This window comes from Erythranthe guttata, chromosome 2 (assembly GCF_056151865.1).
Source record: "Erythranthe guttata isolate IM_541 chromosome 2, IM_541, whole genome shotgun sequence".
Lineage (NCBI taxonomy): Eukaryota > Viridiplantae > Streptophyta > Magnoliopsida > Lamiales > Phrymaceae > Erythranthe > Erythranthe guttata.
Window position 1 is genome coordinate 17,458,524 of NC_142534.1, and position 13,829 is coordinate 17,472,352.

Consider the following 13,829-nt stretch of genomic DNA (forward strand, 5'->3'; position numbering starts at 1 on the left):
ATATCATTTAATATTATTAGATGGAATAATTAAAAAATGATTAAATTCTATAACAGTAATTTTAAGTATTTTAATTTATTTTAGCTCATTAATTTCTTAAAATATATTTTCATTTAATACTATACAATGTATTACTTCTCATTTTCTTTTCCAATAATTTTATCCTAGTTACTTTTCAATTTTATATGATCCAATAATTATTTATATTGTTATGTTATGTATTCTACCAAAGAAATGTACAATTTTAAATATTGAATTGAATTTCCAATTGATTTTAACTTTTATAAATTATTTGAATTATTTTTCCGTCCAACAATAGTGGAAAATTGGAAATATATTAACATGTTTTAAAATTTAAGATACAAAATAATTGATGTTGAGGGGATAATTGTTACAAAATTGTACATTGAGGGGTAATTGCTGCATATAATATATTTTAGGGGTGAAAAGTATATTTAATACATTATTTTACCCTATAAAGTAAATAGTGGGAAATTGAGTAGCACGTGTTTAGGTGGCTGTTTCCCTCTGGACTTTTATGTGCCAACGTCTCTATTTTTTTGATTCTTTTTAGGTGGTGGGGCCCACTTTACTTTAACGGTCCGAAAAGCCGTCAAGCCCACGATATCCACATCTTTATTTTCCCATTCATCCTTATCTCTTTAATTATTTATTTTCTGCCCTTTACATCCATCAATATTACATATATACCACATTATTTTATTTTATGTCATAAACTCAGGGACTGAAGTGAATTTTTATTTAATATTTAATTTGATAAATCTTAAAGGACATATAATAAAAAAATGCAAGTCCTATCCACACTGTTTTTTATTGTATTTTTGTTGTCATAAATCAGTGGCTAAAGTGATTTTTAAATTTAATATGTAATTAGATAAGACTAGAGGTGGGTTTGGTAGGGCAACCGTACCAAACCCGCCGAATCACTACCACTACCGAACTTTCGGTATTATAAAATCAATTACCATTGCCCTGCCAAAAAGTTCGGTATACCGAAATTCGGTATACCAAAAGTTCGGTACGGTAGGGTATGGTAATGATAATTACCAATTTATGTTATCTACTATTTAAGTCTAAATTGAATATCATTTTTTCAAAGCAATTCAAGGTATATACGTTTAAAATGTACAAAACTAGTTTTTTAAAATATAAGTATTATAAATATATGTTATTAATTTACTCAATATAAAATATTTATTAAATAAAATTATAACATAAATTTTTTTAACATCAATTATATCATTATTAATGAAAGCAACTTAAAATAGTTTTCACATATCTAAAGAGTATAATTAATTTTAACTAATAGTAGTTAATTAGGATACTATATTAACTTTTTATATATGATAAATGAATTATTAAAATAAAATTTTATTTATTAATAATATTTCGGTACGGTAGGGCAATATACCATTTTAATAATATTGAGTGCCGTTGCCCTACCAAAACATTTCGGTAGGGTACGGTAGGGTACGGTAATAATTTGGTAGTAATATTTCAGTAGAGAATCGGTAGGGCTCGGTAGAGCAATGGGTTGGTAGGGCAATTTGGTAAAAAAAAAACCACCCCTAGATAAGACAGCGAAGCAAGTCCCCACTGTTTGTCTTGCATACTTTTGAAAATTGAATATCGCCCCTTATTATAGAAGAATTTACATATTATCACATGTTCCGAAATTAGTTTAGCGACAAACCCTCATTAGAAAAATTGATATTTAATTATTTTTTTATTGTTTTTTTGATAATGAAGAAACTCGCACCAAACCATATACAATAGTTGCATTTGATAAATCTATATTACACTAGGTTAATCATGTGTGACAAGTTCCATCTAGCGACCGTTGGCAAGATGATTCGAACCTGAGTTAATTGACACACGCTACGCTCATTTGCTTCAATCGTTAGGTCATCCCATACGGGACAGTTGCTACGTAAACTCTACTATTATAGTAGAAGTTTATGTTTCAAATCACGTCCCTCCCCTATTTTCCCAATTCGAAACATGATTTGTGTTTAAAAAAAATTAGAACAATGATGTTTCAATTTTTTTTTTATTGAAATGAAATTTCATATTTTTAATAAGTAGTAAAAATATTCAACTACATAAATGATGAAAAAAAAAAAGTGAATTCATAACAAAAACTATCGTGGTAAAAATGCAAAAAAAGAATAAGAAGAAGGGCTTAATTAGAATACAGATAAATCTCAAGGGCATGAAATGATATTAATAAAGAGCCTGAAAAGAATGTTACATTACAGCTGTCACACTAATCTTCTTCTCTCTCTGCTCAGTAGCCAGTATTATAAATGACTCTCCCCCTCTGTTCTTCACTCTCCACCTTCGGATAAAGAAAACTAGAGAGAGAAAATCTAGAGAGAGAAACTAGAGAGAGAGAAAGTTTAAGAATGGAGGGGAAAGAGGAGGATGTGAGCTTAGGAGCAAACAAGTACTCAGAGAGGCAGCCATTAGGAACCTCCGCGCAAACCAAGGACTACAAGGAGCCGCCGCCGGCGCCGCTGTTCGAGCCCGGCGAGCTCAAGTCGTGGTCGTTCTGGAGAGCCGGCATTGCCGAGTTCGTCGCCACCTTTCTGTTTCTCTACATCACCGTCCTGACTGTCATGGGTGTTTCCAAGTCACCAAGCAAGTGCTCCACCGTCGGAATTCAGGGTATCGCTTGGGCTTTCGGCGGCATGATCTTCGCCCTCGTCTACTGCACCGCCGGAATCTCTGGTAAATTCTCACTCCTCCCAGTGCATGCCATATGTTTGTTTATTTGTCTCTGTGAGGAAATTTTCAATCTCAGTGTGTGTAATTCTGTCGCTCTGTTGAAGTTTCTAGGGTTTCCATATCCTGATCTGTTAATTGTGTGTGAAAAAAAAAATTCATTCCTCCCAGTGCCTATCATGTGTTTGTTTATTTGTCCCTGTGAGGAAATTTTCACTCTCAGTGTGTGTTTTGTGTGTTATTAGGGTTTTCATTTGCTGATCTGTTAATTGCGTGGGAATTTTTTTTTCAGGTGGGCACATAAATCCAGCAGTGACATTTGGTCTGTTCCTAGCAAGAAAGCTGTCTCTAACCAGAGCAGTTTTCTACATAGTGATGCAATGTCTTGGTGCAATCTGTGGTGCTGGTGTGGTTAAGGGTTTCCAGCCTAAGATCTACCAGGCAATGGGTGGTGGTGCTAATGTAGTTAACCATGGTTACACGAAGGGGAGTGGCCTTGGTGCTGAGATTATCGGCACTTTCGTCCTCGTTTACACCGTCTTTTCCGCTACCGATGCCAAGAGAAACGCTAGAGATTCACATGTCCCTGTAAGTGCTTAGCTATCTTTCACCATCTCGTTTACATTTAACCGAAAAATCGTCCGAATTCGTTTATTCTAGTGTTAAAGTCTATGTTTGCTAACTTGTAGAAGGATCTTGAATCTTTTCACAATTAATTAGACATATGTAGACTAAATCAAGAAAAGTTTTGTTCAATTTTACCTCGTTTGGTTTGGCAAGATAAGCCGTGATTAATTAAATAAGTACGTAGATCTTGGCTAGTCTTATATTGGAAACCAAACGAGGCCTTAAATTGAACCAAATCAATATTCTGTAATCTCTCATGCTATTATGCATTTATGCTCAACTCCTATAAATCTCTTGTGGGAATTTCTATATATACAGCTTTTGGCTCCACTCCCAATTGGATTTGCTGTATTTTTGGTTCACTTGGCAACAATCCCGATTACCGGAACGGGCATCAACCCGGCCCGAAGTCTTGGTGCAGCTATCATTTTCAACAACGATCATGCATGGGATGACCATGTAAGAGAATTATTTTTTTCTATTATTATTTTTTTAATTTTTTTTTTCAGAGGTGTAACATAATTGTTGGTTAATTACAACACTAATTGTGGCTTAATTAAATATTTTTTTACAGTGGGTTTTCTGGGTTGGACCTTTCGTTGGAGCTGCACTTGCTGCACTTTATCATGTGGTTGTTATTAGAGCCATCCCATTCAAGAGTGGTCACTGAACATAAACCAACCTCTCATTCTGCTTGTTGATTTTCTTGCTTATCTACTTTTAATCTAGAATCGTGTTTGTATGTTTGTTTGTTTGTTGTAATTGACGCTTTTAAGTCTCTTCTAATTATGTGTTTTTTTTTTTTTTTTGTAATTTGGTGTTTCTTGTGTAAAGATTCAAATTATGCTATTCGATTCGAGACTCTTCTTTAGAAGTTCGTTTTTAGCTTGTTTCTTTATATAACGAACAAAAACTTGCATATTGTAGATTCATGCTCGAATTGACTGACTAACACCCGTTTAAACTCAATTCGATTGCTTACCAAATCAAACCTTGAATACAATTTTGGAATAAGTTCGAATAAGTGTCCGTTGTTATTATTATTATTTTTATTTTATTTTTGTTTTAGAGGAATTATGCGTTTATTGTTGATCGTTGATCGATTTCGAATGAAACAATGTGGTGATTAAATATTAATGCACTGATTTGGTCGAGTCGACTCAATTTGTACTACTTTTCAAAATTTTCATTGAACTCACAGTTGAGCAATAGAAATTCGAGAGTTAGATTATAAATTTGATTAGATAATTATTTACTAAGCACATATCATATTAGGTATGTGTGTGATTATGTGTTGATGTAAGCACACATACATATTAGGTATGTGTGTGATTATGTATCGATGTACTCTTCAAATCGGCACAGTATAAATAATCAGGTATAATATCTAATTTCCCTAGAAATTGGGTGCTAAAAATCTCAAATTTTGAAATTTCAAAATTTAATTAAAATGATTTTCATTGTGACGTAGGAAAATAAAAATGTACCAAAATTCAAAACCCGAGCATTTAATTTCACCACCGCCAATTTGAAACCCAAAGTAGGAGGACATGTGTCATTTTACCCAACTACCCTCCAAATTCTCCCCAACTGTCATGTTTCTCTTCGGGGCAAGTCCGTCATTTCTTCTATCTCAACCTCCTCATTTAAACCCACACCTTCCCTCCTCCATGAAAGCACACTTAAAAGCACAGACTAAACAGATAACCACACACACACACACACACACACACATATATATATATATATATATACACACACACACACAAACACATGCATATATAGAATCCAACACACACACAAAAACATACAGAGTGAAAGATGGCGAAAGCCACCGCCTCCGGCACTGCTGCCGCCGCGCGTTTTCCGTCGATCGAGAAATGCGACACCTCCGGTGTAAACAGCCGCTCGATAGCGGCGGACCTTGACGGAACCCTACTAATCTCACGCTCCTCGTTCCCTTACTTCATGCTCGTGGCAATCGAAGCCGGGAGCCTCCTCCGCGGCCTGATCCTCCTCCTCTCGTTCCCCTTCATCGCCGCCGCGTACGTCTTCGTCTCCGAGTCGCTCGCCATCCAGATGCTGATCTACATTTCCTACTCAGGAATCAAAGCGCGTGACATCGAACTGGCCTCACGCGCCGTGCTGCCGAGGTTCTACGCGAACGACGTGCGAGCCGAGAGCTACGAGGTGTTCGAGAAGTGCAAACGGAAAGTGATTGTCACGGCGAATCCTACGATAATGGTGGAGCCGTTCGCGAGGGAGTATTTGGGGGCGGACAAGGTGATCGGGACTGAAATCGAGGTCGATCCGAAGACGAAGAAGGCAACCGGATATGTGAAGAAGCCTGGAGTGCTGGTCGGGAAATGGAAGAAGTTGGCCGTGCTGAAGGAATTTGCCGACGGCGAGACGCCGGATATCGGGATCGGAGATCGTGAATCCGATCACGATTTCATGTCTGTGTGCAAGGTTAGCTCTCTACACATTTTTTTACCCCCTTGCTATTCATTTAATTTCCAGTTAATTATATTTATTGCGTCATAAATCAGATTTGAATTTCACATCTATATTTTCCATTATTAGTCAATTTTTAAGGTATTTGTTTGTGTATATGATTTTTGCTTATGTGGTGTTTACTGATCAACCTAGCATAATTTGAGCTCTATCTTGTCGAATTCGATACCTGCGAACATGAATTTGTTTATACATCGCAATAGCTTGAAGGTTGGACCATAAATTTGATGTTTGATTATGTCAACTTAGGAGTAAAAGAATGTGTGATACAGTAGAAGCTCGATAAATTAATAGTTTCTTCCGGTTCTTGGCTAGGTAAAATCGTACTAAATTTTGCCATATTCGTATACACTTGTCACCGATAAAAATCATAAATGATAAAGTACGACAGCTAATAAGAAATTAATGTAGTGGTTGAGGCTTTAGTAATATACATACAATTTGCTGAAACAGGGCATGTGCCAAACTTTAATTCTTGCAATGAAAATAGAAAATGAGAGTTTTTTTTTTAATTAATCAGAAGTTGATGGCTAAGAGATTATTAGTCAATCACCACATTTGAAATTGCAGAAGCTTGGATTTATTTCAAATATAATGAAGTTATTTCAAATGTATGGCAATTTCACAGGAAGGATACATGGTGCACCCTAGCAAATCAGCAAAACCGATCCCACTTAACCGCCTAAAGAACCCACTAATCTTCCACGACGGCCGATTAGTGCAGCCGCCAACTCCGCTCAACGCGCTCATCACCTACATTTGGCTCCCGTTCGGGTTCCTACTCTCCATAATCCGCGTCTACTTCAACCTCCCTTTACCGGAGAAAATCGTACGCTACACCTACCCCATGCTAGGCATCAACCTAGTCATCAAGGGGCATCCGCCCCCACCCCCTTCTCGTGGGTCCCCCGGTAACCTCTACGTGTGTAATCACCGAACTGCACTCGACCCTATAGTAATCGCAATAGCACTAGGTCGAAAAGTCTCGTGTGTGACGTATAGTGTTAGTAAGCTCTCGAGATTTTTATCTCCAATCCCAGCCGTTGCCTTGACGCGCGATCGTGTGGCGGATGCTGCGATGATCAGGGCGTTGCTCGAGAAGGGCGATTTGGTCGTTTGTCCGGAGGGGACCACGTGCAGGGAGAAGTACTTGTTGAGGTTTAGTGCTTTGTTTGCGGAGTTGAGTGATCGGATTGTGCCGGTGGCTGTGAACGTCGCGCAGGGGATGTTTTACGGAACTAGTGTGAGGGGAGTGAAGTTTTGGGATGCCTATTACTACTTTATGAACCCTCGGCCGACGTACGAGGTGAAGTTTCTGGAGAGGCTGCCGGAGGGGATGACTTGCCGCCGCGGCGGGAAGTCGGCAGTCGAGGTGGCGAATCATGTGCAGAGGGTGTTGGGTGGCGCGTTGGGGTTTGAGTGTACTCAGTTGACTAGGAAGGATAAGTATATGCTGCTTGGTGGGAATGATGGCATGGTGGAGTCTATGTACTCCAAGAAATGAATTGAACTCTTTTGGAGGAGATTTTAGTAGTATATGAATATCTGTGAGGGTATTATTGGAATTTGAAGTGGAATATTGTTTTGGTAATAATTTCTGAATATTGGTGATGATTTTGTTGGTTTTTTTTATCTAACTCTTAGATATTAAAGACATTGCATGCAAACCGCTAAGGTTGATGACCCAATACAATAGTTGGTGAAAATAAATAAAAATTCAATCATGTAACTAAAATAAATCCCAATCAAACGAGATCTAAGTCTATTATATTCAAGTAACTTAATTATTTCTAAAATCAACAATTTGCTTGCCAAGATTATTATTCTAATTTCTAACCATATCTTTAGTAACAAATTTGTTGGATTCTCGGTCCAAACTGAACTAATCAAGAATTTAGTTGATTAACTGGATCTCCACTGGAGGCGGCTCAAAGCTCACGTAGTGACTCGAGAGCCTTTTTGATACTTTGATTTTGATCGTTGACTCTCAACTCTTTCATATAGACCACCCATTCGAGGTATTTCAACCTCGTCTCCTTCCCAGCCCTAAAATTTGATCTTCTCCCTCTCCTCTCGACGTACTACCGCATTGAATCATCTTTGGCATCTTCTGACGACGTGCCCCTTTGACTATGGCGATGGTTGTACTAATTTTGCTCTCTATTTTGGAAACAATCTTTTTTTTTTTTGAGAGAGAGAGGGGTAAGACACATACAAATTTGAATCTTCTTCGAGTTCTACTTCTCAGTCCTTCTATACAAGTGTGACATCAATTTTTGAGTGTGACAAACAAGAGAGTGAGTTCAAATCTGACGAATTGAGGTTGAAGTGAGCGAGTTGACATAATCTAAGTAATTATGATATGAGAAAAGGGTTCCGATAAAAGGTGGTTTATGTACTCAGTTGTTGGTACCCAAATAAAAATTAATCAACATTTTAATTAAATGGCCCAAAGCAATTCATCACTGAAAATTTTGGGTTGACAAAACTTGCAAACGCTTTTCCAAAGTGATTATAATTATTTTTTGGCTGCGGCTATATGCAATACTCATTCCACTTGTGAAAAACCAAATTAAAAAAAGATTCCAAAATATTCTATTTTATTAAGATGAAATGACAAATATACCCATAAATTAAATTTGTTTTTTTTTTTTCTCATGCAAGACCAAATACAAATAATAAGGAAAAAAAAAACATAGAAGGGTGAATTAAAAAAACAAACAACCCCCTCCTGAAAACCTACCTACACCCATCTTCTCCGTCGCCAAAGCTCCGTCGCCCAAGCTCCACCGCCGATCACCGCCGCTCACAATCATGAGTGACCTAAATCTGCCCAAAAAAAAGGAAAAACAAATTAAATTTGAAACTGGTCAAAATCGACACCAAGGTGTCGAAAAACTATGCTACAAATCGACACTTAAGAGTCGAATTTTATAGGTAAAAATCGACATTAACATGTGGAATTTATAGCACAAATTTGACATTGCCAAATGTCGAATTTTATACCTCAAAATCGACATCTAAATGTCGATTTTTACCTATAAAATTCGACTTGTACATGTCAAATTCGTTTGCGCGGGATTTTTTTTGGAAAAACGATATTCTAGCTAAAAAAAACTCATAAATGCATACCTTCTTGGGTTCTTCCACCGTAGAATCTTCTATTTTGATGTCTTCTGACACCATACTTGCCATATTTATAAGATTTGTTGAGTTTTGATGATTTTGAATGTTTAGCTTTTGTGGGTTTATGGAGGAGGATGGAGAAAGGTCTTGTGGGTTTTGGAAGATGGAGAAGATGATAGTTGGTCTTGTGGTCTTGTGATAGGTTTTTTTTGTGTTTTTTGAATTTTAGGTCTTGCACATTTGGAAATTTTTATTTTTTTAATAAGTAAGGGTATTATAGTATTTATACATTGAAAATTTTAATCTGATCTTGCATAAGTGGAATTAGTCTTGCATATAGCCGCAGCCTTATTTTTTTTTTCAAAATCACTTAAAAGTGCAGGTTGGTTTGATTCTTCCAAGTGGGGACAATATCGTAAATACTAAGATGATGCGATGCGGACGTGTCACTCTACCAGCCCCTCTTACAAATTCCCGCTATTTAAACAAAAATAAATAAATAATATAAAATTGCAGAAAATAAATCTGAGCTGAAAAACAAAAAAAAAAAAAAAATACAATTCGTATGAAGAAGAACAATAGCTCCCCAGATATTATCCACTCTAGAGTGAGAAAATTCTAGTGATTTGTGACTGTAATTTCTACCTACATATTTATATTCCTCGAGCTGAAGAGAGAGAGAGAGAGAGAGAGAGAGAGAGAGAGTATGAGAAGATAAATAAGTAAATTAAAACATCCAGTGAAGAAATTTTCCGGTGAGAATGGCAATCGGCGCCGTCCTTTCGCACCGGAATTTCGGCTCTTTCGTCGGTTCTGGTAACTCGTCGCCTAATTCTCGCACTGTTGGATTGAATTATTAGTTTTTTTCGAGTTTAATTTCCGGTGGTGGTTTAGCATTTGCTTTTGCAGTTTTTGGCGACTGTTGTTTGTTGTTTGTTTTTGTTCGAGGCTTGTTTAATTTGCTTGATTAGTAATTTCGAAGTTGTGATGACTGATGATATTTGTCCTGATTTTGTAATTTGAGGAATTAAAGTGCGTTAGTGAGAGATGTGAATTGAGAAAAAAATGGCTGCACTATCATCCTGAGTAATTTTCTTACATTTTATGCTTTAATTAGTTTATGAGATATCCACTGGTAACTCTGTGATGAGATTAAGTCAACAAATTGAGTTTATTGAATTTTGATATGAGTACATTTTTCGCTATCTGCCGATGTCGTTCTTTTGAGCATTGTGATGTGAGATACAAGTTCGTTTGATGTGAATCGAAGGCAACTAGATGACAGTAATTGTTCTCCGGAAACGTAGGATTTTAGCAATTTTATGAAGAATTAAGCCTCATTTGATATATGTTCTTATTTGTTCTTATCACCAGGACGTTCATGCCATGGAGAAGCAGCTAGAGCTCGTCAAAGAAGTGAGGACTTGAGTGTTGCTGCTGTACAGTGTGCGTATGAGAAAAGGATTGACAGCAAGCTATATCTTCACCATGGAAGGCATCAATCAAAAAGAGAATTTCACCTGTCAGATTCAGCATCTCGTGTTAAAGTAGATCCACCTCTCTCAATGTCCCACCGACTGAGAAAAAAAATTAAAGGCATCAATACGAGGAGAATGATTAGAGGATGCTGCCTTTCGTCGGCTTACTCTGAGGGAAATTGGGTTCAACCAGGGAAGTTGGATAATTATGGCTTTATTGATGGCCAAAAACTTGCGTCAAAGCATTCAACAGTGATGAGGACCAGGGCCGACTTCAAATCTCAAGAGAACGAGGGGACAAGTGAAGATGTTTTAATTGAAGGAGTCGAGCCAGCAAAACCGTGGTGGCAGAAGTTTCCAAAGCGCTGGCTGATGGTCCTCCTTTGTTTTGCTGCGTTTCTGTTGTGCAACATGGATCGTGTAAGGTCTTTTTACTGGTTATGTAGGCTTCCTGCTTAAATTTACGATATCCTGGCTGAAATAATATCTTACGTTAATTTCATGTGCATGCACTTTCCTGAACTGCCTTAATGGAACAGAATCGCTGCTACTTGTGCTAATAGTTTGATGCTTTCTGTATTTAGGTAAACATGAGCATAGCAATACTCCCGATGTCAAAGGAATTCAACTGGGACAGTGCGACAGTTGGTCTGATTCAGTCCTCTTTCTTCTGGGGTTATCTGCTTACACAGGTTTTTCTCATGATTGCATAACATCAGGGCACCATTTAAAGGCTTGAGTTTGTACCTGCTTCAGCACAAGTGTTTGAGCTAGTCTTTTGCAGTAATCCTTTACTGTTACAATTAATTTATTGAAAATGAGATCGATAATGTCAAAGAGGTAGTCCTTTTGTTTTTTTCTGTGAAATCTTCAATGGGTATTGTATGATTTACGTACCAAGGTCCAATAGTTACTGCCTCAATTGCTTCTTGTTCACTAAGCTTGGATGTTTACAATTGTCTAAAGCACGTTAGGTACAGTTTATGGTACTCCTACAAACTTCAAAATATTTTCAAATTTTCTATAGAACAAAGATGAAGAAAGGAGCACACCAGAGTAAACAAACATCTTAATCTCTGACGTAACTTATCCTATTGCTTTGCTTCATAGTGCCTCTTTAAGCAGTCTTTATCCAGAATAGTTGAATGCATGCTGACTTAAGGTCTCACTGGAGTCGCTTCAAGACGTTTATATTATTGCACTCTTGCTGAAGTTATTCTGCATTCTCTGTGGCATAGATTGTTGGCGGCATATGGGCTGATAAAGTAGGCGGGAAGCTAGTACTTGGTTTTGGAGTAGTTTGGTGGTCTATCGCAACAATTTTGACACCTATTGCTGCTAAACTTGGGCTTCCTTTCTTACTTGTTATGCGTGCCTTCATGGGAATTGGCGAGGTTAGCTGCTCATGTTCTTCTGCTTAGATTCGTTAGATGTTGCTTGTAAAATGTGAGCACAGACACCAGATATCAAACATGGTTTGCCTCTTCAAATGAGTCTTATTTTGTAAACCAGGGTGTTGCTATGCCTGCTATGAATAATCTGTTATCAAAATGGATTCCTGTCTCGGAGAGAAGCAGATCTCTTGCGCTAGTGTACAGCGGAATGTATCTTGGTTCAGTTACCGGTTTGGCTTTCTCACCGATATTGATTCACAAGTTCGGTTGGCCATCTGTCTTCTATTCTTTTGGATCCCTTGGAAGTATTTGGTTTGCAATTTGGTTGAGCAAAGTAAGTCCTAATCTCACTGAATGCTTTGGAATTCCGCATGTTTGTAGTTCGAATATAACTGCAGTTGACATTTAAATTCTTGACTTTTACTTATTCTAGGCACACAGCTCACCAAAAGACGACCCAAATTTGAATCTGGAGGAAAAGGAACTGATTTTGGGAGGAAGCGTATCGAAGGAACCTGTCACCGAGATTCCATGGAAGAAAATTCTGTCAAAGGCCCCCGTTTGGGCTCTAATCATTTCCCATTTCTGCCATAATTGGGGAACATTTATTCTTTTGACATGGATGCCTACTTACTATAACCAGGTATTATATTTATTAGCTAATTTTCTTTTTAACAATTATAAGCTTTTTTTTTTTTTTTCCGATTTTTGTTAATTGTTTATGTAGGTTTTGAAGTTCAATCTCACTGAATCTGGACTACTGTGTGTGCTTCCATGGCTGACTATGGCGGTGTTTGCCAATATAGGTGGTTGGATTGCTGATACACTCATCAGCAAAGGTCTTTCCATCACGACCGTTCGTAAGGCAAGCACTTTTTCTTTTCCCTTTAGTTCCGATGAATTTACGCAACAAATTTGCAATTAACTACGTATTTAATCTTCTTAAATTCCTTACTATTACAGATAATGCAGTCGATCGGATTTTTAGGCCCAGCTTTCTTCCTATCGCAACTGAGCAAAGTGAAAACCCCTGCTCTAGCTGTGCTATGCATGTCGTGCAGTCAGGTTCGAGATTCTCCCTTTCATGTCTATTTTTGCCTTTTAAATTTCATAACTTAGTACAACAAATGTGTGTATACAATACTTCCGCAGGGATTGGATGCATTTTCACAGTCTGGACTATACTCCAATCACCAAGATATCGGCCCACGTTACGCTGTGAGTTGGAAAAGAAAATATTTTAATATCGATTTTTTCCTAAACATTGATTTGTCAGTACGATAATTCGAATATTCGCTATATTTGCAGGGAGTTTTGTTAGGTCTATCTAATACTGCCGGTGTACTTGCTGGTGTCTTTGGAACTGCTGCTACTGGATACATACTCCAAAAGGGTACGAAAATCATTTCGTAATTGCATAAATTTCTATTTCGTAATCGAACTATTGAGTTTTAATTCTCGAATTAAATTGCTCAGGTTCGTGGGATGATGTATTCAAAGTGGCCGTTGTACTGTACATCATCGGAACCTTAGTGTGGAACCTATTTGCCACCGGGGAGAAAATTCTGGACTAAGTTATCGAGAATAAATCGAAAGATTTGCTCGATTACCATGAAAAGAATGGGGTCGAATCGCGGCCGGAGTGTAGGATCTACATTAAATGAAAGGGCCTCGGGTTTGATGTGGAATCTCTTTAGATGATTTTTGCCATTTTGTCTCATCTTTGTTGCAGTTTAGAAATTATTAATTATATTTTGTAAGAAGTTAAGTTTAATAACTCCCTTCACTTCGAGGTATCTATCTATGTTCAATATCTCTAATTTTTAAAATTGGAATAAAAAATATAGAAAAAAAATGTGTGATAATATTAATATCATTGAGTGTAATTTTCGAAAAATGAAGAACTGTATTATTTCTGTAAATTAAAATTATATCGAAAATTGTA

The 13,829-nt window shown here is 37.2% G+C and overlaps 3 protein-coding genes across 3 annotated transcripts; all 3 read left to right on the top strand.

Moving 5' to 3' along the window:
* Window positions 1-2,249: 2,249 nt before the first annotated feature.
* LOC105963821 (aquaporin PIP1-2) lies at window positions 2,250-4,246 on the top strand. Its single transcript, XM_012988295.2, has 4 exons — window positions 2,250-2,751; window positions 3,038-3,333; window positions 3,691-3,831; window positions 3,947-4,246. Exons 1-4 carry the CDS (start codon window positions 2,427-2,429, stop codon window positions 4,040-4,042), a joined length of 858 nt encoding a protein of 285 aa, XP_012843749.1. The 5' UTR covers window positions 2,250-2,426; the 3' UTR covers window positions 4,043-4,246.
* An 804-nt stretch (window positions 4,247-5,050) lies between these two features.
* On the top strand, window positions 5,051-7,518 carry LOC105963822 (putative glycerol-3-phosphate acyltransferase 8). Its single transcript, XM_012988296.2, has 2 exons — window positions 5,051-5,841; window positions 6,515-7,518. The coding sequence occupies exons 1-2, from the start codon at window positions 5,194-5,196 to the stop codon at window positions 7,388-7,390; spliced, it is 1,524 nt and encodes a 507-aa protein (XP_012843750.2). The 5' UTR covers window positions 5,051-5,193; the 3' UTR covers window positions 7,391-7,518.
* Window positions 7,519-9,495: 1,977 nt separating this feature from the next.
* LOC105963823 (ascorbate transporter, chloroplastic) lies at window positions 9,496-13,680 on the top strand. Its single transcript, XM_012988297.2, has 11 exons — window positions 9,496-9,828; window positions 10,387-10,910; window positions 11,075-11,182; window positions 11,729-11,884; window positions 12,003-12,218; window positions 12,318-12,527; window positions 12,612-12,749; window positions 12,848-12,949; window positions 13,037-13,102; window positions 13,193-13,277; window positions 13,361-13,680. Exons 1-11 carry the CDS (start codon window positions 9,774-9,776, stop codon window positions 13,456-13,458), a joined length of 1,758 nt encoding a protein of 585 aa, XP_012843751.2. The 5' UTR covers window positions 9,496-9,773; the 3' UTR covers window positions 13,459-13,680.
* Window positions 13,681-13,829: the final 149 nt, after the last annotated feature.

What these genes read in the sequence shown, in the direction of transcription:
- LOC105963821 (XM_012988295.2), top strand. Translation starts at nt 2,427, where the DNA reads ATGGAGGGGAAAGAGGAGGATGTGAGCTTAGGAGCAAACAAGTACTCA. An exon ending in CTAGAGATTCACATGTCCCT is followed by an intron (nt 3,334 to 3,690) that starts GTAAGTGCTTAG and finishes CTATATATACAG; the next exon opens with CTTTTGGCTCCACTCCCAAT. An exon ending in ATCATGCATGGGATGACCAT is followed by an intron (nt 3,832 to 3,946) that starts GTAAGAGAATTA and finishes ATTTTTTTACAG; the next exon opens with TGGGTTTTCTGGGTTGGACC.
- LOC105963822 (XM_012988296.2), top strand. Translation starts at nt 5,194, where the DNA reads ATGGCGAAAGCCACCGCCTCCGGCACTGCTGCCGCCGCGCGTTTTCCG. An exon ending in ATTTCATGTCTGTGTGCAAG is followed by an intron (nt 5,842 to 6,514) that starts GTTAGCTCTCTA and finishes GCAATTTCACAG; the next exon opens with GAAGGATACATGGTGCACCC.
- LOC105963823 (XM_012988297.2), top strand. Translation starts at nt 9,774, where the DNA reads ATGGCAATCGGCGCCGTCCTTTCGCACCGGAATTTCGGCTCTTTCGTC. An exon ending in TGCCTACTTACTATAACCAG is followed by an intron (nt 12,528 to 12,611) that starts GTATTATATTTA and finishes TTGTTTATGTAG; the next exon opens with GTTTTGAAGTTCAATCTCAC. An exon ending in TATGCATGTCGTGCAGTCAG is followed by an intron (nt 12,950 to 13,036) that starts GTTCGAGATTCT and finishes ATACTTCCGCAG; the next exon opens with GGATTGGATGCATTTTCACA.